Source organism: Orcinus orca, chromosome 14 (assembly GCF_937001465.1).
Source record: "Orcinus orca chromosome 14, mOrcOrc1.1, whole genome shotgun sequence".
NCBI classification, from domain to species: domain Eukaryota; kingdom Metazoa; phylum Chordata; class Mammalia; order Artiodactyla; family Delphinidae; genus Orcinus; species Orcinus orca.
This window is the reverse complement of record NC_064572.1, coordinates 64,687,010-64,709,090: the sequence shown is the minus strand read 5'-3', so window position 1 is coordinate 64,709,090 and position 22,081 is coordinate 64,687,010. Positions and strand designations below refer to the sequence as shown.

At 48.7% G+C, this 22,081-nt stretch overlaps 1 protein-coding gene across 5 annotated transcripts in view; it reads right to left on the bottom strand.

The window, feature by feature from the left end:
* SUFU (SUFU negative regulator of hedgehog signaling) overlaps positions 1 to 22,081 on the bottom strand; it is a 110,563-nt gene that overhangs the window by 21,660 nt on the left and 66,822 nt on the right. For 3 of the 5 annotated variants that reach the window (XM_049696836.1, XM_012532537.3, XM_049696838.1), the window contains exons 4-8: positions 15,833 to 15,975; positions 14,846 to 14,931; positions 14,500 to 14,572; positions 11,097 to 11,253; positions 9,178 to 9,289 (exon numbers count right to left, since the gene is read on the bottom strand). In XM_049696836.1, the coding sequence (XP_049552793.1) occupies positions 9,178 to 9,289; positions 11,097 to 11,253; positions 14,500 to 14,572; positions 14,846 to 14,931; positions 15,833 to 15,975 (571 nt within the window). The remainder of the gene's footprint in view (positions 1 to 9,177; positions 9,290 to 11,096; positions 11,254 to 14,499; positions 14,573 to 14,845; positions 14,932 to 15,832; positions 15,976 to 22,081) is intronic. The other 2 variants (XM_049696837.1, XM_004268520.4) reach the window with 1 other exon arrangement.

Sequence of the window (22,081 nt, the reverse complement as noted above, 5' to 3'; positions counted from 1 at the left end):
CTCTTAAAAGAATTGCTTCCTAGAAGCCATGGCAGGGCTTCCCAAAGGGTATTTGATGGAATTTTAATTTAAGAGAAGCTTCTAGAAGAGCAGATGTGGCAAAGGCTGGATGCAATACACTGAATCTCAGATTAAAGATTCATAAAATGTTGGCATTTCGAAGACTCTGAGGAGGACTACAGAGGGCAAAGGAACCAGTTTCATTTTGTGTAAGCCAGTCTCTTCCAACCTTAGCCACAGGAACCCCTTTTCACTTAATCCCCAACCGACCTCCCTAAAAGGCTGTGGGGACCCTCCCTCTGGGGACCACTGGTCAGGCAGTGCTCTGACAAGGACCAGGGTTTTCCCTCCTGAACTCTGCTCTGCCCAAGCGCTCTTTCCCAAGGCCCTGTCACTCCCACTCCATCAGCTTCCTTGCCGGTCAGAGTCAGGTGCACAGCCGAGGCGCCTCGTCATTTTCTTCACCCCAAGACAGATGATCTCAGGAGGCCTGTCAGACACTTATACGATGCTCACCTTCAGCTCTCAGCCCGATGCCGGGGAAGCTGAAGTTCTTCTGAGTGACCAGGGCTTACCTTGGTGCCAATTTTGTGATTTTTACCTGGAATTTTGTGTCATTCTTTCTTTTTACTGTGCAGGGCAAGCTGTAACAGCTCCTACAATATCACTTCTTTGACTTTTTTTTTTTACTATTCTTTTTTTAAAGTTGAAAGAGCCAAATAGTTCTATAAGGTTCATTACAATAGTCAGCAGTCTTCCCATTCCCCACTCCTTGGAGACAACCACCGTCATCTCTGTTAGCTGATTCTTCTGGTATTTTCCTCAATACCTCTAATATACTTTCTTTCTACTTCTTGGTATTCCCTTTTCAGGCTTTATCTATCGACTTGCTGCTACAGAAGATGAGCTTCTAGCTCCCTTCCATCCCACCCTCCCACCTTCCCAAGATAACTATACTGTAAGTTTGCTTGGCTAAGTATTAAGTGTTTATGTTATTATACTAATGCTATTTACAACTGAGTCATGTAGTATAATATGATTACTTTTCCTTTCTAGTGTGATTTTTAAAATTATTTATTTATTTATTTATTTTATTTTTGGCTGCATCGGGTCTTAGTTGCAGCACGTGGGATCTTTCATTGTGGCGTGCAGGTTTCTCTCTAGTTGTGGTGCGTGGGCTCCAGAGCACGCGGGCTCAGTAGTTGTGGTGTGTGGGCTTAGTTCCCCTGTGGCATGTGGGATCCTAGTTCCCCAACCAGGGATCAAACCTGCATCCCCTGCATTGGAAGGCGGATTCTTAACCACTGGACCACCAGGGAAATCCCTAGTGTGATTTTCTATTTTCCTTGTATTTAATAACTGTATTGGTTTTCTATGTGTTTATTGCTAATTCAATCCTAAACTAATGACCAATGGCCTATAGATTCTCCCAAGACTTTCAAATAGAGCAAATATTTATCAATTTTATCTTCTTTTTAAAAAATCAATTAATTAATTAATTTATGTCTGCGTTGGGTCTCCGTTGTTGCGCGCGGGCTTTGTCTAGTTGCGGCAAGCAGGGGCTACTCTTTGTTGTGGTGCGCGGGCGTCTCATAGTGGTGGCTTCTCTTGTTGTGGAGCAAAGGCTCTAGGTGCGTGGGCTTCAGTAGTTGCAGCACACGGGCTCAGCAGTAGTGGCTCGTGGGCTGTAGAGCACAGGCTCAGTAGTTGTGGTGCACGGGCTTAGTTGCTCCGCAGCATGTGAGATCTTCCCAGACCAGGGCTCGAACCCGTGTCCCCTGCATTGGCAGGCGGATTCTCAACCACTGCGCCACCAGGGAAGTCCCTCAATTTTATCTTTTTAAAGACACTTCTCCAGGGGCTTCCTTGGTGGTGCAGTGGTTAAGAATCTGCCTGCCAATGCAGAGGAGATGGGTTCGAGCCCTGGTCCAGGAAGGTCTCACATGCCACGGAGCAACTAAGCCCGTGCACCACAACTACTGAGCCTGCGCTCTAGAGCCCACGAGCCACAACTACTGAGCCCAGGTGCCACAAATACTGAAGCCCGCAGGCCTAGAGCTGATGCTCCACAACAAGAGAAGCCACCACGACGAGAAGCCTGCGCACCGCAACAAAGAGTAGTCCCCGCTCGCCGCAACTAGAGAAAGCCCACATGCAGCAACAAAGACCCAACACAGCTATAAATAAATAAATAAATAAAATTTATTTTTTTAAAAAAAGAGTAGCCCCTGCTCGCCACAACTAGAGAAAGCCCGTTTGCAGCAATGAAGACCCAACAGAGCCAAAAAAAAAACAAATTAAATAAATAAATCAAATATCATTAAAAAAAAAAAAAAGACATTTCTCCAGAGGATCCTTCCAAACGACTCTAGTCTGAACTGTCTGCATTCCGTTTTTGCAGCACAACTGTCGTCATGGGATCACCCCTTACCTTCACACTGGTGATTCCTCTCGCCTCTTTCTCATGTTGGATCCTATTTCCTGCTCCCCGTATGTCTTCCTCACTCATTTCGATGGAGCATATCCTCTAGCAGATTTCACTTTTTTAGTATGCTTCTCTCTGACCTGCCACCCTCAGGGGTTTTCAGGCAAATTAAAACACCAGCTTTACTCTGTGCACTGGTATAGAGACTTCCAAGGCCTTCTTTCGTTATTTTTTCCTGTGAATTGGCAGGCAACTCCTCCACTTTTATCTTCTTTTACAGGCAGTACCCAGTGGTGAAGAGGTCTGGATCTGGATTCAAACAACCCAAGGTTCAAATTTTGGCTCTGAACTTTATTAATCTTGGCTCATTGACCCAAAATAAGTTATACAATCTATCTAAGCCTCCGTGTTCTTGTTTGTAAAATGGGGACAAAAATAGCCCACAACACAGGGCCTGGCACATGGCGATACTTAATAAAAACTGCTTGCTTGGGACTTCCCTGGTGGTCCAGTGGTTAAGACTCCATGCTTCTACTGCAGGGGACACGGGTTCGATCCCTGGTCGGGAAGCTAAGATCCTACGTGCCGCGCGGCCAAAAAAACAAAAACAAACAAACAAAAACACCTGCCTGCTTGGTCACAGAAGCTGTCCAGCCCAGGATTCTTCCTGTATTGGGAGCACTGAGGACTGGTTTGTGGATGGCTCAGAGGCACACCTCAGTAATTCATCAATTGATCTAAATCTTTCCATGTCTTTCTTTTTTACTACCTGTCTATGTAACACATCCTATATTTACACTTTCCACTGTTTAAGGGGACTTTTTACATATCCTAACACGCCTTCTCATTCCAGTGTCAGGACAGACTCCTGATTTCTAGTGCTGCACAGTTTATAGTACAGGCCCCTGTTCACCCTACCCACACTTCACAGATTGACAGAACCGTATCCATGTTTCCTCTCCACCCTGGTCTCTACAGACTGAAGAGTCTTAATTTTTCCATTTTAGCCTCAGGGTATTGGTCACAGTCTATCAATGGCAGCAGGTGTGGAAAGGAGAGGAGCCCAACCACCGAGACTCCTTTTAGCCACAATCCCAGTCCTGTGACAGTGATGACGTCTGCACTGGCCACACGACTTGGGGCCTTTTCCTTGGGGACGCCCGGGAGCAGGAACCAGGGCACCCGGGTTGGCAACTATTCAGAAGTGAAGTGGGTTTGGCCTGCTGAGCCCAGCTCAACCTCTGGCTTCTGCCGCTAGCTTGGGAGATTATTCCTTTTGCTTTCAGATTGCTGACGAAAGCTCTGAACTTTCCAGAGAAAGAACCACTTGCAGGTTTCCCTTCAGAGCAGGACTGGGACAGGGTGTGGGTATGGGTGAGGGCACCAGCTCACCTCCACAGTTACTGCTACCATCTGAATCTGGAAAAATTATCTGATGAGGATGACACACGGAGTAAAAGGCCTTAAAAGGTTATTGGTAAACACCAAAAACCAAACGATGAAACGCAGTATTTTCACTGTGAATATTCCAAGGATGGAACGTGATGATAGAACAGTGGGACGGAGTGTGGGTGAAGAAGACAGTGAGGAAAACTTGTGTTAAGGTTGGTGGATTCCTTCATCAACTACTAACTCCTCTGGGCACCAGGGACCGCCACCCGCAGCCTTGTGGTCTGACTCAGGTGGGAGACTAGGACCCCTGCTCTCCTGAAAGAGCCTGCTCTAGCCAGAGCCCTTGGCTTCCTGGTTTCTGAGACACTGAGTCATTTCCTCTCTCCAGCTCTCACCTTTGAGCCTTCCTTTTCCCTTCCCTGGAGAAGTGACTCACTACTGAAGTGTTGGGTGACACTGAGGATCAAGGATGGGTGATAAAAATACTCCTGATTGTGCAACTTGAGGAAGAGAGATGCAGTTTGGATTGAGAATTCAATGTGCCGGCCATGAACTCTGAGGCTGGGGTGTTAACGATGGCCACTGCTTCACCTCTTTGGGGAAATAGAGCAGAGAATGGAGTTCAAACAGAAATTCACCCAGGCAGGACTGCTGTGGAGTCCTTGTTCTGCCCTTTCAAGTGTGTATTTCCGAGAAAGGCACATAAAGGCAGGCACTTAGCAAGACAAATGTGGATCACAGAGGCCTGGGCCCTTCCTCCCATCAGCCCTGTGGGGCCTGGCTGGGGCCCTGAGAGCAGGGCTGTTTCTTCTTGGGTTTTTCTCTCCAGTGAAAACAACCGTACTTCCCCAGCGTGGGAGCGGTGAGGGGCGCCAACATGACACACTCGGGCTCCAGGCAGGCCACTGCACTGACATGATAGAGCCCTTTGAGCAGGGTTACCCAAGACTGCCCTGCATGCAGGAAGTGATGGCAATAGCCCAGCTGTTTTCCCAGATGGAAACTCACCTTCCTTCACCCAATTCACTGGATGCAAACGAGATATTTTCTTCTTCTAATTAATCTTCATGGGTCTCATGGGCTGAGCAAAACAAAACACAATTTTCTCTAAAGGATGACTCTTTGGCCAGGTCACAAGCTATTCAAGATGGGAACAGAGGCAGCATGGCTACCCATCCAAAAGGCTAAAGAGATGGGAGCAGAGACACTCATAAAAGTGGAGAGAAATACATGTGTGTTTTGTGTGCATGTTGGGGGAAGGGTGCAGCTGAAAATGTCACAACAGGAGAAATCATGCTACAAAACCTTAATTTTCCAGAAAATTAAGGCAACAAGCAAAAAAAAAAAAAAAAAAAAGCCTTAAAAGCTGCTGGTGCAATTCCAGAAGACTGAGAAACTTAGCGCAGGCTCAGCAGCCATGGCTCACAGGCCCAGCCGCTCTGCGGCATGTGGGATCCTCCCGGACCGGGGCACGAACCCATGTCCCCTGCATAGGCAGGCGGACTCTCAACCACTGCGCCACCAGGGAAGCCCTAGTTTGCTTTTTAAAGGTGCCGCAACTACAAAGTGTCTCTCCCACAGCCAGGAACCTTCCCCCCCAACACATGTGCACACACATGCATGGGCCCTGCCCCTCTTTGGGGGGGGGGTTATGTGACCCAGAGAGCTCCCTAAAAGTCCCCCAACCTCAATCAGTGACTCACTGGCAGAAGGAGGAGGAGGTCCTGGTACACTGATGCAGGTTCCCAGCAACAGAGCAAGTTTACACAAATGCAAACCTCCCCACGCAATGCACCTGACCAGACCATGCACATCCCCGGGGTCACTGTGGGGAGGCTGGGAAGCAAAGGCCAGACTCCACAGAACAGTCCACGTCTAACCAGGCAACCTCAGACAGAGGATGCCAGTGACGTTTTCTCCCTCGACCCAGGTCCTTATAAATGTCGGCAGGCACAGCCCTTAAGCCGGGCTCCCCTCAGTGGCACAGAGGAGTTGCTTCCCAAACTCACGCGGGCAGGCCATGGGAAGGGAGGCGCCAGCAAGCCGAAGGAGGCTTTTCTCAACTGATCATCTTGGGAAAAGCCAGATACAAATTTCACGGCTGGAATGCAGGGGTTGTGAAACGCTGGAAGAAGCCCCAAAGAGGGCCAAGGACTCCCCTTCCGGGAAGGCGGAAGGCAGTGGGAGGAGGGTTGGCAGGGGGAGTGGGAGAGGAGCAGTTACCCAGAGGGCCCTGCCTTTCTGGGAAGTAGGAAGTGAGGCCTCAAGCAAAAAAGAAAGAAATCCCCTAGCCCTGAAGTGGTGGAGGGGCCAGAGATATACGGTTGATTTTGTTTCTGAACATGAAGAAAACAAGGCTCTGTGTTAAAAAGTAATTCTGGTATAAATGAGACAATTATGACACATCTTGTTATCTCTGGGATTTGGAAGCACTGAGCCTGGCGGCATGTCTTCCCTAGAGTTAAATACAAACAGTAAGCTTCTAACATGGGGCTTTAGCCTTGTCCTCGGTGCCAAGGGAGCAGTCTCTACTCATGCTTTGACTAGTTAGAGGAGGTCCACCTATGAGGGTGAGAGACACAGTCTGGGGTGTCCCTCACACGGTCCCTGAGAATGGAGTAAGGAGGACCACACCATGTTAATGGCTGAGGGACTGCCCTAAGTGCCACCCTTTTCTCACCTTGGCCAAGTTACTTATCAGCCTCTTTGTACCTCACTCAGTTTCCTCATCTATAAAAGGGGGATAATAAGATTATCTACTTCACAGAGTGACTACGAGGATGGTATAAAGCACTTGCACCTGATCAGTGTTAGTCGCCATTAAGGTGGGAAAAGATCAAGTGCCTGATTCCCTCAGGTAGGCCAGAGCCCAGCTGCTAATACTCAGGCTCCACTGGCTCTTCTGAACCTCTGTTCTATCTCCACAGCCTTCTCAAGCCACGCTCAGGCCCATAAGACTATGCATCAGGGCCCCAGCCCAGAAAGCCTGACTAAAGGAAATCGGACACGAAGACACAATAGGGCCCATGCCGGTCACTCCCCCACAGGGAGAGGAGCAAACACTAGTGCCAGCACATTTTGGGTTGGCTTTCTCAGTCACAATCCATGCGGTTTATCTGAAACCGGGTCAGGTCCCAGGGTGGGCAGCACAGATATTACAGTCGTGCGTGCTAATCTGAACTGAGGCCGCCGTCATCGATCCTGAGGTGACAGGGAGCTGGAGACTTGAGGGAGGGTTGGAAAATGTTCTTGGCAAAGGAGGAACCATTTCTCAACCAACTGCTAACAAACTGGTAACCAGCACTGACAACCTTAGAGGAGACATTCTGAATCCCTTCAGACTGCAGATTCCAGCACCTTGGAGACGCGACTGGGTCCTTGAGCTGCAGGGAGGGGAGATGACCCCAGATGGCTGCATCTCTGATCTACTCGCATCCACCTCTCTGCAGCTCAGCCAACTCAGGCCAAAGAGAGGAGGCTGCAGCCTCTGCCCTGAGTCTACAGATAGCCTTTGGACCAGATCCGATGCCCCACTGCCCAGTGGGCTGAGTCTGGGCTGGACGTCTGCATCCAGGAACTCTGTGTGCCTTACAATGTCTGGGGGTGCAGCAGCTGTAAGTACGCCCTAGACTGGGAGTGAGATCTCAGACTTGTCCCAGATGTATAGTAGGGGCAAGTGGGCTGCCTCCACAGGAGCCCCTGCCCTTCTGCCCAGAAACCCAGACCTTTGGAGGTGGAAGGGCCATCTGGACTGAGACTACAAGTTATGGGGCAATCTGCTTGAGCCTTTAAGCCTTCAATTACCTCCCGACCTCCCATCAGTGCCAGTGGGGCTCAGAGGAAGAGGCCAAGCTCAGGGCACGTGAAGGAGTATGGCCCTGGGACAGGGTCCAGACTCACAGGTGGAGAGTTTCCAGATGCCCCACGACTCAGCCTGGCCATCTGCTCCTGCCAGGGGAAGATGGTGCCTTAAGCCAACTCCTTCAAGGCGGCTGGCTGCAGAAATCCACTGGCTGGAGTTGAAAGCTGCTTGGAGGTGGCAGTGGAAGCTTCTCCAGGCTCTTGCAAAAGGCCTCTACTCTCATGGCTTCTGGATGGCAGATTCTTCAGGTTGGCCACCTTGGGCAGCTGGAGTAACTCTCCCTACTCCACAATCTGCTCCCAGGTTACAGCCTCGACTTTAACCAGCCAGGCCTCCCCTGTTCCATCCCTGTCAGCTTCTTCACCTGCTTGTTAAAATTCCAGGGCTCCTTCGAGGCCCGTCTCATGTCCTTCCTCCTCCAAGAAGCCCTCCCTAACTACTCCAGATCATGCTGACTTGACCCTTCTGTAGCACAATAGATCATTACCATTTCTGGGGATCATGGATGAGCAACTGGAGCTAGAATTCAAAGGAACTATTTCCAACAAATTACACCCACAGCCAGAATCATGCCAATTAATTAACTGTTTCAGTTCATGTGCCCCCAAAAGAGCCTACACCTCAGATGGCCCTCTGGGTCCTGAGCCTGCCACACAGCAAGTGTGTAATAAAGACTTCTTAGAAGAAGGACGGATCACCCTGGTCTTGCACGAGTGGTCCGCCTCCCTGTTAGCCCAGGGCACAGCAACTTCCTCTCTGGCAGGCAGGGTTCCTGCTCTGGGCTGCCAGCTCCCAGGCATCCCCTGCCAGCAGCTATTCCCTAGAGTTGCCCTGGGACTAAGGGCAGAGGGGGGTGCCCAGCTCCAGCTCTGCCCACCATTCGCCCCCATCAGAGGAAGAGAGGTCAGCAGGAAGTGGATCTGACCTCTGGGGTGGTCACAGTCTCTCCTAAGAGCTATAGGGGCTCTTGGACAGACAGCAGAGGCCTGCAGAGGACTTCCCTTCCCTGGGCCCCATGGAAGGGAGGCAGGAAGAAGGGCCTCAGCAGCAGGCGTCCAGTCCGGGGCTGGCCAGACAGGGAGGCCCCTGGGGTTGCAGCTATCAGCCGGAGACCAGGCTCCAGGAAGGAAGGAAGGGCAACTCTGGCCGAGGCCGAGATAAGGAGGGGAATCGTGCTCAGCACAATGGGCTCCCACAAGGCTGGGAGGCCCCAAGTCAGATTTTGCCCCAACTTGGCCTCCCATCTGCTCACACAGCCTATGTAAATATTTACTGTTGTTTATATTTCTGGTCCGCTGCGTTCCCTCGGAGGCCCTTACAACCCACAGATCTGTGTGCCCCAGAGACCCTGAGTCCATCCAGCAAGGCCTCTGGGCATTGTTCTCTCTCATGCAAGCCACAGGGACAGGCCCTGAAGGACAAAACTGCCCCCTTGTCCCAGTCCCGGGACACTGCTGTCAGGAAGCTAGACTAACCCCTCTGTGGGCAGGGCACTTACGGGGCCCGGTCGTGGGTGAGGCCGTTCTGCCGCTGGGGGTTGATTGGCGGAAGGACGGGTTTGCTGTTGATCTCAAGTCCTCTCCTCAAGGTCTCCCGGATCTGCTCCGTGTCTGCAATGACACCATTAAGTTACCTGATGGCCCTCTGGGCCCCCAGCATCCCCATCCCTGTCCTTGGACCCTGGCTCTGCTGATGGGCTGGGGAAAGGCCCCCACGAAGGCTGGTCTTGAGGCCACTCTAGGCATCAGCTGTGCGATCTGAGTGCAGCATGAGGACACAGAGCAGACGAGGCATCGTGTGCTCTGGAAACATCTGGTCTGAAGAGCACCATTCTTGAGGAAGACAAGGAATGGCCTCTGGACTGCAGAAGGGCACTCTCCAAGGCAGGGCTCTCCTCCACTGTCCTTTCCCATCCTGTGTCACAGGCCCTAGGCTTACCCCTAACATGGCTCCAGACAGTGACTCACAAGACAGCCATTGCCCAAGACCACCCAGGGATTCTACCCACTTGATGGATGCCAGTAAGGGCTGCGAGTGCTCTGCCGTGAGTGAGCAGGCATCCCTTACACAAGTTCCTGGGTTCTGGGTGGTCAGCTGGTATCTGGCCCTGCCCCCCCTTCCCCTTGGGCCAGGTCAGTGGGATACTGAGTCATCTCCCCACCTTGGTACTACCCCAGGGAACCCTGCCTCTCCACGGGTCTGCCAAGGGCCAGGAGGTGACAAAGGAGTCCCCTGGTTGAATTATTTCTTTGCAAGGCGCTTTTCTGGTCTTTGGGGTGAAGCTTACTAGTCTGGTCCCCTATATTGAGATTTTCATCTAAGATTTACTTCTGCAAACTGCAAACACACACAAAAAAGCAAATTAACGTTTGTTGGTTAAAGGGTGGGCTTTGAGGATAGAAGTGATTATTCACTTTTCTAGTGTTTGGCTTGTTATAGTGGCATGGATCTTACTTTTATAATTTTTTTAAAAATAGCCAATGATGGTTGAAATTTTGGACAAAACTGCGAATCCCTCCTTAAATTAGCTCTTTTGTCAAAAGCAACTGAATGATTCTAATAACTGTACACTCTCTCAGAATCTCCCCAGGGCTTGGCACGTCATTAGAATAAGCAGGAAGGAAAGAAAGGGGTCAGATATTTGCACTAGGGGTTTAAGTTGTTTTTTATGGAAAGAAAACCTTTTATAAGTGCGGTCACATGCGCTGGTATTTTATTCAGGATTCTAGGTATCTTACTCTTCAAAAGTTAAGAAAAGGTGGAATAATTGAAAAAGGAAGTAGAAAAAGCAGCTGTAATCACGTCTGTGTAAATGGCCGCTTTTCTTTTGGAGTTAGTTAGGGATGCCCTTTCTTAAAAACCACAACTGTTTCGCTAACCAAGACCAGCATGGTAAGCTTCCAACAGGGGAGCCATATCCTCCTTCCCCAAGGCCCCCCGACAAAATGCAGCAGGTAAGGGTGCCCTGCCTACGCCCCTTACGTTATCTCTGCAAGAGAGTGGGGTGGGGAAGTGTGCAAACTGGCCTCACACTCAGGCCTCTCTTGTCTGAGGCCTGGGAGGGCCCAAGGCCAGAGTGATCCTCAGGTCTGGCATGACTTTCAGGCTAGAGCTGGGCCCTGTGTCAATTCTGTGGGTGGCCGATGCTTGTTCTCTTGCGTTTGGGTGGACTATGGCTGTTTCCTGTAACTGTTCTAGGGCTTCCACTCACCTCCCTGACCTCAGATAGCAAGGGGCAAATCTAAAACACAATGGTCACTGCTGGAAGTGCGATCTGAAATACACACAGGAAACACAGGAGAAACGGGTCAGTAAAGCTCCCTTCATTCCACCCTGCTGAAGACCTCACTTGCTGTTTAAATCCTGCCAGGAAATACTGAAACCCGGCCTGGGGAAAGGGAAGGCGACGGCTCCCACCTTTGCCAGAGAGCCGCCGGGGCTGAGTACCGATGCAAATGCTCCGGCTGTCCTCGTCGTCCTCGGGGGGCCGGCTCAGGTCATCCCAGGCACACTTGGCGCTGACACCGCTCAGGTTGGACCCGTCCGTCTCAATGCCTTTGTCAACTCTCTCCTGCTTGGAAAGAGTCAAAGAGCCGGAGTTCCTTCAGCGAACCGGTGGCCCAAGGTCACCACCACCTTTCCCACGTTTACTGAGCCCTGGTAAGAGCTGAGCACGGGGCAGGTGCCGGAAGAGCAGGGTCTCTGACCTTATTCTGCCCTGGTTACTAACGCATGGCGGTCTCTGCCAGCCACGGGTCTCCTCCAGGGGAACCAGGAATTAGGGGAGCCGGGAAGAATGAAAATCCCAAGGGAAGCGTCTCCTCTCCCATCAGCCTTCCAGTAAAGTGACTGTCATTACCCGCTTCAGAGCTCCGACTCTGCCCACCCTGTGCTGGCCCGTGGAGCTGATGTGGCAGAGCCAGGAACCACCCTCCTGAGGAAAGGCACAGTCCTTCCTCTCCTCACTGATCACCCGGTCGCTGCTCCAGAGGCCAGGGTGGACGCGGGCCACAGGCGGGAGAGGCGGGAACTCAGCCCAATTTCTCCAACTCCATACCTGCAGTTTTCTCTTCCAACAGCAGAGGGTGTGGTCACACAGGGAAGAGTCCCCAGAGAGCAGAAGGGCCGGACTTCCCCTTGCTGCATTGCTGACTTGTTTGGCCAAGAATTCTGGATGGAGATTCTTTTCCATTTCTTAGACTGAAACGGGGGCCTGGAGGGCAGTGACCATCTTTAGACCCCACCAGAGGCCCTGCCTTCGCACAGGCCTTGACACTTCTGAGTCCAAACACTCTCCAAATGGCCTCAAGGAAGAGCTAAACACAAACACCTGGGATTTCTGGTAAAACAAAGTTGTGATGTTGGGCTTTGGATGAAAGGTCATCTGGGAGGCTCCCGCAACCTTGTTCATAAACAGTCATGTAGGCCAAATAGAGCTCCTGAGTTAGTACTTCAGTAAGAGTCTGCTCCTCCCTGTCTGGGGAACTTTCTCCCCGTGGCTCCACAGGCTCTGAACAGGCCTGCTGCTCGGCCAGGGAGCCCATCCAGGGAAGCACAAGGTAAGCTTACAGAGGGTCCTTATTTTTTGAGACCAGTCAGCAGGTGGCCCTGGCCCAATGCCTCCTTCCCATCAATCCCATCCTCCTCCTCTCCATTGCTACCAGCAGCCTAGGCAAAGCTGGGGATTCTGAGCAGAGGCGTGGGAGGCTGATGACAGGGAGTGGCTCTCTGTGCTCTAACCAGGGGCGTGTGAGCCCTAGTTTGCTTGGGGTGGAGTCTACGCTTTTCCCTCTCCACTGGCCACCCTGAGGCGTCTCACCTAAGCAAGGAGCTCAGGACACCTCTTGGCTCAACAAGCTCAGCCCACTTACTTTATGAGTAAACAAGAAAGGGTGAAGACGCAGAGGAGTTCAGAGACTTGTCCACGCACATAGCTAGCTAGTGGTGGAGCTTGGAGCAAAGGACCAGGAGCAGCTCTGAAACAAACGGCCTGCAAGCAAGCCCCGGAGACACAAGCAAGCACACAGGAGCTCCCACTGGGTGCACAGAGCGCCCAGGAAAGGAAGCTGGACTTTCTCACCAAGGTGCCCCTGCTTGCTTTTTTTCTTTAAATATAATCCTTCTCTTTATAAATTTATTTATTTTTGGCTGTGTTGGGTCATCGTTGGTGCGTGCAGGCTTTCTCTAGTTGCGGCGAGCGGGGGCCATTCTTCGTTGCGGTGCGTAGGCTTCTCATTGCGGTGGCTTCTCTTGTTGCGGAGCACGGGCTCTAGGCATGTGGGCTTCAGTAGCTGTGGCTCACGGGCTCCAGAGTGCAGGCTCAGTAGTTGTGGCGCACGGGCTTAGCTGCTCCACAGCATGTGGGATCTTCCCGGACCAGGGCTCGAACCTGTGTCCCCTGCATTGGCAGGTGGATTCTTAACCACTGAGCCACCAGGGAAGCCCCCCCTGCTTGCTTTTAAAGAACACTAGGCGCTCTGGGTCCTGCTGGCTGGCCTCAGGGGCGCCTGAAGACTAGGGAGGAGAACTGTTCTCAGCACACAGAGAAAGGATGGGCTGCTTACCCTAGTAGCTTAAAGGATCAGGTGCTTTCTTAGCACTTGGCACCTAGGACAGGGGCCAAACAACAGCCCATGGTGCCCCGTGCTGGATCCCAGTGTGGCTGCAGAACAAGGGCTTAGGGAAACATAGCCTTTGTGGTTCCTGGTTCTTGCATAAGCAGAAGCTACAAAGAAACCAAGTTTAAAGTACAGATAACAGAGGATATCCTGGCAGCAACTGGAAAGCTGCAGTGTTCAAGGCACTAGGAAAACAGAGGAGCATCATCTGTGAATGAGTAGGGCTTCTGCCCAAGAACTCCCAGGTCTGCAGTAAACAGCCCAGGAACTGCTGGCTACATGTCCGCCTGCTACCTCTCCTGGCCACCTCCCACCCTTCCTAAAGGACATATAACTCCTGGCAGCAGCCTGTGGCCTACCAGATTTTTGCAGAGGCATAAAATGTTCAGAGATGGCAATGACCCGCAATGGGCAGGGGCAAAGGAGAAGGAGGCAGGCACATGTCAGGCACATTATTAGCTGTCTGCGGTTCCTGCTTCAGGAGCTGCCAATAAGAAAGGAAGTTATGCTCTACGTGGCTTTCAAAATTCACCTTCATACAGAGTGCTGCTTCTAAAAAACCCAAAGACAACACTGACACTCTGTACAGGTGGGCCACAATGAGTGAGAACTGCAGGCCTGTGTGTATAGAGACTTCCTTTTATATATGAAGGGATGCCAACCTAGCCAGGGGAGGAGCTCGGTATCCGACTACCCAAGATGAAAAATGTATCTAAAAGGGGGATGGGATCATTAGACCAATCAGCGCTCCTCCCTGCAGCTGGGCTGTGGAGTCACTATCACCTGTCCTACTGTTACAGGGTGGCGGTGGCAGTGGGGTGGCTTCCTGAAAGAAACTCTGTGTTCTTCTAAGAAGGGGAACATGGCAGGATGAGTACTGGGCAAGAAATATCCACTATACTGATTTTCTTTCCTTGCTAGTGATCCGATTTTCTGGTCAGGTTTATTGATGTATAATTTGCATTCAATAAAATCAATCCTTTTAAAATGCAAAAAAACATATGTCTAAGACAAGTTTTCCTGGCCTGAAATCTCTGCTCCCTTATGTGCTCTGCAGAATTCAGAGGACAAATTCCAAATCATGCCATATTTCTACTCACTCACAAATAAAGCTCCTCCGTTTTCCCAGGATGAAAGCCAGTGTTATTTGGAAGAAGCCTAGGCACAGTGTGCTAGAAAGGTTTTCCTCACTCAAGACATACTTGCAGGTGTGGATCGATCTCAAATATGGTCTCTCCCCTCCTCATGTCAGTTATCAGCCAGGGGCCGCCAGCGCTGTGGACAAGGAAAGGGGACAGGATGGTAACTGAGGGTCTGGGGCTGATGGGCTGGGTCTACATCCTGCCCTGTTTGCTGCCCCCAGCCCAGAACACAGGGGATCAGTTAGTGGCCAGAGACAGTCAGGGAGAGTGATCAGGAAGCCCCAGTCTGAAAACCCAGAGCCTGAGCAGCAATGTAAGGGGGCACCCACATGTGGAGAGAAGGAGGGGTTCCCAAGCCCAGGCCCAGGGACCCCGCCCCCATCTCATAGTGCAGGGATGTACTCACATGGGTACTGTCCGCAGCAGCTCCAGGATGCCCTGCCCATTCCACTGCTGGGCTGCGTGGAGCTCCTCGGTGCAGACGCCAACAATCTGAGACCCCGGGACAAAGATGCCATTGTGCGTTAATGGCCATTCCTCCAACCCACCCGGAAGGTCAACTACCCAGGCTCTCTTAGTATCACCAAAGTTGGGGGACCACAGGCAGGATCTGTGCTCAGGGGCTGATGTGTCCAAAGTGGGATGGTTCCCTTAGGAGGGAACAGTGGCCTGGCTAGCAAATGGATGGGTCCACACACAGGGCACTGAGGTCTGACCCTTGCCCTGCTGTGATGGCTCAGGGGTCTGGGTGACACAAAGCCTAGCCCTAGACTGCAGAAGAGAAAATCAGGGCCCTGCCAACTCAGGATGGGTCCCCAGCCCATGTCTCTGGAAGCAGGGAGATGCTCCTGCCCAGTCTAGGATCATGGGGGTTGTAAACAGAGGAGATTTTGAGACGCTTTAAGCTTAGCACGATGACCAAAGGGCACCAGCAGCTCACAGAGAAGCTCCCTTCCTTATCAGGGGCTGAGCCTTTGAGTAAATCTCAAAGGAAACAACTGAACTTCCACACAGACCCCACCATGATCACAAGCAGCCCGGGTGCAGCTGGGGTAGGTGCACGTCGTCCCTTCCGGGTAAGGGAAAGTCCAGTCCAAAGCTGCCTGCTGGGAGGTCCTGTGCCTGTGGCTATCTGAGTCTTACGAGTTCACAGAAATACCCTCCCTGCTATCCACTCAGTACAGCCATCCTTTCCTACCCAAATGGCCCCTGCCCCTGCCCCCTTACCCCATCTCAGCAGGTTAAATCAGGCCATCCGAATCTACCCAACAAACCATCAGAGGGACTAGAAAGTGGAAGGAGACCACAGGAAATCTCTGTTCCCTCACTGCCCCACCCAAGCCCTCCTGTCCTACCAGGAAAGGCTCAAGCCCAAGTCCAACCTGTGCCTCACCTGGAGGAAGGTAACCACCCCAAACGGTGTCTGCACGGGCTGCATCTGCGGGTCCTCTGTCAGCAACATGTGCTGAATTCTCGACTCACTGTTATCCAAAGGGCTATGCCAAGACACGTGGTCCCCGCTGCAGAAGGTGTTCTCTGTGGACAGACGTGAGGGTCCTCAGCGACCGAGGCCCTGCAGCCAGGCCTGGAGCCCAACCCGGGGTCTCAGAAGCCCTGGCTGGGAGGCTCCCCAGCCTTCCAAGGTGGCCCCTGTGAAGGAGGGGACGCATTCACTTGGATGGGAGCAAAGAGTATGGCTACTGCCCCCAAACCAAACACGTTCCTGCTCGCCAATTCTGCCAGCCTTCAGTGGAAGATGACGGGCTACCAGTGTGGCTGCGTGCTTGGCCTGACAAGTCCAAAGACTTCTGGCATCTTTGCTTCCCCAGCACCTTCACTCATTCGGGAGGCAGGGGGCAGCCACAATCGGGTCTGCCAAGAAAGAATAAAGTTCTTTACTGTGTGACCATCTGGGCCAGAAGCCCACAGGAAGGCTGGAGGGCAATAAAACCCTTCACCTTGGAAAAACATACCAGGATTTCTGTGCGGCTGAAACAGTGTTCAAACAGGAACTTCCTTCCTTGGAGGGCTTTTGAGATCTGTCACCAGTTTCTCACAGGTAGACAGATTCAGGGAATAGTTCCTCATTAGATGGAGGTCTGACTTTGCCTCACACACCTCGGCCTAGATGTGCAGCCTGGAGGGGCAGCTGTTCCCATGAGGACACAGGCATTGGACCCAGGCTGCCCAAGAGAAATGTGCAAATATGGCCACCCTGTAGTCTCACTGTTGCCCTTCACAGAGGCCCGCTGCTTTAAAGAAAGATGTTTAAGGTATCACAGCCACAAGGGAAAAACAACGCCTTGGGTGTCCTTCCACAGGTACTCTGCATTTACTAGCCTATGAGCATCTATAGGTCCTCTCCATTTTTTTTTCACTTCACACCATTTTGCACATTTCTTTTAAAATTATGTATCTTGGAGATCATTTCATATCAACACATAAAGAGTTACCTCATTCCTTTTTTTCCCCAGTTTTATTGAGGGGAAATTATTATTTATAATTGACATATAACACTGTTTTGTTTAAGGTATATAACATAATGATTTGATATATGTATATATTGTTAAATTATTACCACAATAAGCCCATCACCTCACATAGTTACAAATTTTTTTTCTTGTGATGAGAACTTTTAGGATCTACTCTCTTAGCAGCTTTCAAATATACAACACAGTGCTGTTGACCATAGGCCACCATGCTGTATAATTACCTCCCCAGAACTTATAACTGGAAGTCTGTACCTCTTAACCCCCTTTACCCATTGCACCTACCCCTCCCCCACCTCCTCTCCCCTCTGGCAACCACCAGTCTGCTCTGTACCTATGAGCTTGGTTTTTGTTTTGTTTTCTTTTGTTCATTCGTTTTATATATTTTTTAGATTCTACATATAATTGATATCATATGGTATTGTCTGTCTTTGTCTGACGTATTGCACTTAGCATAACATTCTCAAGGCCCATCCATGTCCCAAGTGGCAAGATTGCATTCTTTTTTATGGCGGAGTAGTATTCCATTGTGTATATATACCACTTTCTTTATCCATTCATCCATCAATGGACACTTAGATTGTCTCCATATCTTGGCTACTGTAAACAACACTGAAGTGAACATGGGGGTGTGTGTATCTTTTCAAATTAATGTTTTTGTTTTCCTCAGATACACCCAGAAGTGGAATTGCTGGATGACATAGTAGTTTCTGTATTTCATTTTTTGAGGAACCTCCATACTATTTTCCAAGTGGCTGTACCAAGTTACATTCCCACCAACAGTACATAAGTGTTCCCTTTTTCCACGCTCCCACCAACACTTGTTATCTTTTGTCTTTTTGATGACAGCTGTTCTAACAGGTGTGAGGTGATATCTCACTGTAGTTTTTACTTGCATTTCCCTGATTAGTGATGTTGAGCACATCTTCATGTACCTGTTGGCCATTTGTATGCCTTCTTTGAAAAAAGGTCTATTCAGTTCCTCTGCTCATTTTAAAATCAGATAGTTTGTTTTGGCTACTGAGTTGTATGAGTTTTAATTTTTTTGTATGAGTTATTTTTATATATTCGACATTAATCCTTTATCAGCTGTATGATTTGTAAATATTTTCTCCCATTCAATAGGTTGTCTTTTCATTTTGTCAATGGTTTCCTCTTCTGTGCAGAAGCTCTTAGTTTAATGTAGTCCCACTTATTTATTTTTGCTTTTGATGTCTTTGCTTTTGGGGTCAAATCAAAAAAAAAAATCACTGCCAAGACCAATGTGAAGAAGCTTACCCCTTATGTTTTCTCCTAGGAGTTTTATGGTTTCAGGTCTTACGTTCAAGTCTTTACACCATTTTGAGTAGAGTTCTGTGTACAGTGTAAGATAGGGGTCCAGTTTCAATTTTTCGGATGTGGCTGTCCAGTTCTTCCAACACCATTTATTGCAGAGACTATCCTTTCCCCCATTGTATATTCTTGGCTCCTTAGTTGTAAATTAATTGACCACATACGTGTGGGTTTATTTCTGGGTTTATTTATTCTGTCCCATGGATCTATATGTCTGTTTTTATTTATTTTATTTTACTTTTTAAATAAATTTATTTATTTATGGCTGCGTTGGGTCTTCATTGCTGTGCGCAGGCTTTCTCTAGTTGCGGTGAGTGGGGGCTACTCTTCGTTGCAGTGTGCAGGCTTCTTATTGTGGTGGTTTCTCTTGTTGCAGAGCATGGGCTCTAAGTACACGGGCATCAGTAGTTGTGGCACGCAGGCTCAGTAGTTGTGGCTCACAGCCTGTAGGGCACAGGCTCAGTAGTTGTGGTGCACAGGCTTAGTTGCGGTGCACGGGCTTAGTTGCTCCGTGGCATGTGGGATCTTCCCAGAGCAGGGCTCGAACCCGTGTTCCCTGCATTGACAGGCAGATTCTTAACCACTGTACCACCAGGGAAGTCCTATATGTCTGTTTTTAATGTCAATACCATACTGTTTTGGTTATTATAGTTTTGTATACTGTAACTACCTCAATCTTTTTTTTTTAATAATCATGAAGTAAGTTTGTATTTTTCATCCTGAAATAGCTGAAATTGTCAACTACTTCATCTTTCATATAGCTGTATGTAAGTACTGATATGTCGTCTGTCACTTATTTTATTTATTTATTTGTTTGTTTATTTATTTATTTATTTGGCTGCATTGGGTCTTAGTTGCAGCACATGGGATCTTCATTGTGGTATGCGGAGTCTTTCATTGTGGCGTGCAGGCTCTTCGTTGCAGTGCACAGGCTCTCTAGCTGCGGCACACACGGGCTCTCTAGTTGTGGCGCACGGGCTCAGTAGTTGCAGCACATGGGCTTAGTTGTCCCGCAGCAAGTGGGATCTTAGTTCCCCAACCAGGGATTGAACCCACGTCCCCTGCATTGGAAGGTGGATTCTTAACCACTGGACCACCAGGGAGGTCCCTGGTCTATTACTTATGATCTGGGAATTTCAACTGTTGAGATCTCTTGACTTTTTATCAATATTTAAAGTAAGGCACAGCTCCAGGCAGAGCCAATCATAAACCCCCAAATTTCCCAATTTCTGCTTGGCCCACTCCTCCCAGATTTTCTCTCCTTTTACAGTAGTGTGTGTCTACAAGCAGCATGCATGATCTGCAAGTAAGAAAACAATACAACAAGTAAAAAGACTGAATTAGTAATTAAAAGCTTCCCCCGCAATAAAAAGTCTAGGCCCAATGGCTTCACTGTAAATTCTACCAAACATTTAGAGAAGAATTAATACCAATTCTTCATAAACTTTTGCAAAAATTAAAAGAATAGCTAACACTAATTCATTCTATGAAGCCCTGATACCAAAACCAGACAAAGGCACTGCAAGAAAAGAAAGCCATGGATCAATATCACTTATGCATAGACACAAAAATCTCCAACAAAAATACCAGCAGACTGAATACAGCCACATATAAAAAGGGTTATACACAATGACCAAGTGAGATTTATCCCAGAAATGCAAGTTTGGTTTAACATAAGAAAATCAATTGTTACATACTATATCAATAGAATAGAGATTTTTTTAAAATCACATGATCATCTCGATAGACACAGAAAAAGCATTTACCAAAATCCAATACTTTTTTTTTTAATGAATTTATTTATGTATTTAGTTAGTTTGGGCTGTGTTGGGTCTTCGTTGCTGTGTGGGGCTTTCTCTCTAGTTGTGGCAAGCGGGGGCTACTCTTCGTTGCGGTGCGCGGGCTTCTCATTGCGGTGGCTTCTCTTGTTTTGGAGCATGGGCTCTAGGCACACAGGCTTCAGTAGCTGTGGTGTGTGGGCTCAGTAGTTGCGGCTTGCGGGGTCTAGAGCACAGGCTCAGTAGTTGTGGCGCACGGGCTTACTTGCTCTGCAGCACGTGGGATCCTCCTGGACCAGGGCTTGAACCCGTGTCCCCTGCATTGGCAGGTGGATTCTTAACCACTGCGCCAGCAGGGAAGTCCCAAAATCCGATACATTTTAATGACAAAAACACTCAAACTAGGAATAGATGGGAACTTCCTCAACCTGTTAAAGTGTATCTACAAAAAACGTACAGCTAACATCATACTTGGTGGTGAAAGACTGAATGATTTCCCTCTAAGATCAAGAACAAGTTGCTGCCTCTCACCACTTCTATTCAATGTAGTGTTAGAGGTTCTAACCAAGGCAATAAGGCAAGAAAGAGAAATAAAAATCTGGATAGACTGATAAGGAAATAAAACTATCTCTATTAAAGATGGCATGATCTTATACATTGAAAACCCTAAGGAATCTACTTAAAAACTATCAGAAAAAACAAGTTCAGCAAGATTGCAGGGTACAAGAATAATATACAAAAGTCACTTGTATTTCTATACACTAGCAAGAACAATTTGAAGATAAAATTTATAAAATAATTCCAGGGACTTCCCTGGTGATGCAGTGGTTAAGAATCCGCCTGCCAGGGCTTCCCTGGTGGCACAGTGGTTAAGAATCCACCTGCCAAATTGATTCACTTTGTTATAAAGCAGAAACTAACACACCATTGTAAAGCAATTATACTCCAATAAAGATGTTAAAAAAAAAAAAGAATCCACCTGCCAGTGTGGGGGACATGGGTTCAAGCCCTGGTCTGGGAAGATCCCACATGCCGCGGAGCAGCTAAGCCCGTGTGCCACAGCTACTGAGCCTGTGCTCCAGAGCTCGTGAGCCACAACTACTGAGCCCGTGTGCCACAACTACTGAAGCCCGCACTCCTAGAGCCCATGCTCTGCAACAAGAGAAGCCACCGCAATGAGAAGCACAAGCACCGCAACGAAGAGTAGCCCCCGTTCGCCACAACTAGAGAAAGGCCGCCCACAGCAACAAAGACCTAATGCATCCAAAAATAAATAATATCAATAAAAATAAATTTTAAAAAAAGAATCAAGTTGGATCCCTTCTTCAAACCATAAATAGAACTTAATTCAAAATGGATCACAGGCCTAACTCTAATAGTTAAAACTCTTAGAAGTAACATAAGAGTAAATCTTCTGACCTTGGATTAGGCAATGTTCCTAGATAGATACCAAAAGCACAAGCAAACAAAGAATAGATAAACTGGACTTCATTAAAATCAAAACCTGTTGTGCTACAAGAAAGTGAAAAGAAATGCAAATGAAAACCACAATGAAATAACCACTTTACATCCATTAGGATGGCCATTATAAAAATAAAAAAAATAAAACAAACAAAAAACCCCAGAAAATAACAGGTATCGGTGAGGATGCGGAAAAACTGGAACCGTTGTGCAATAGTGGTAGAGATGTAAAACAGTGGAACTGCTTTGGGAAACAATTTGGTGACTCCATGAAATACTAAACATGGAATTACCATACGAACCAGCAATTCCACTAAGTATATACCCAAGAGAAATGAAGACATGTCCACACAAGGACTTGTATCTGAATGTTCACAGCAGCATTATTCATAATAGCCCAAAGGTGGAAACAACCCAAATGTCCATCAACTAATGAATGAATAAATAAAATGTGGTATATCCATATGATGGAATATTATTTGGCAACACAAAGTGCTGAAGTACTGATACATGCCACAACATGAATAACATAGCAAAAACATTACGCTAAGTGAGAAGCCAGTCACGAAAGGCCATGTGTGA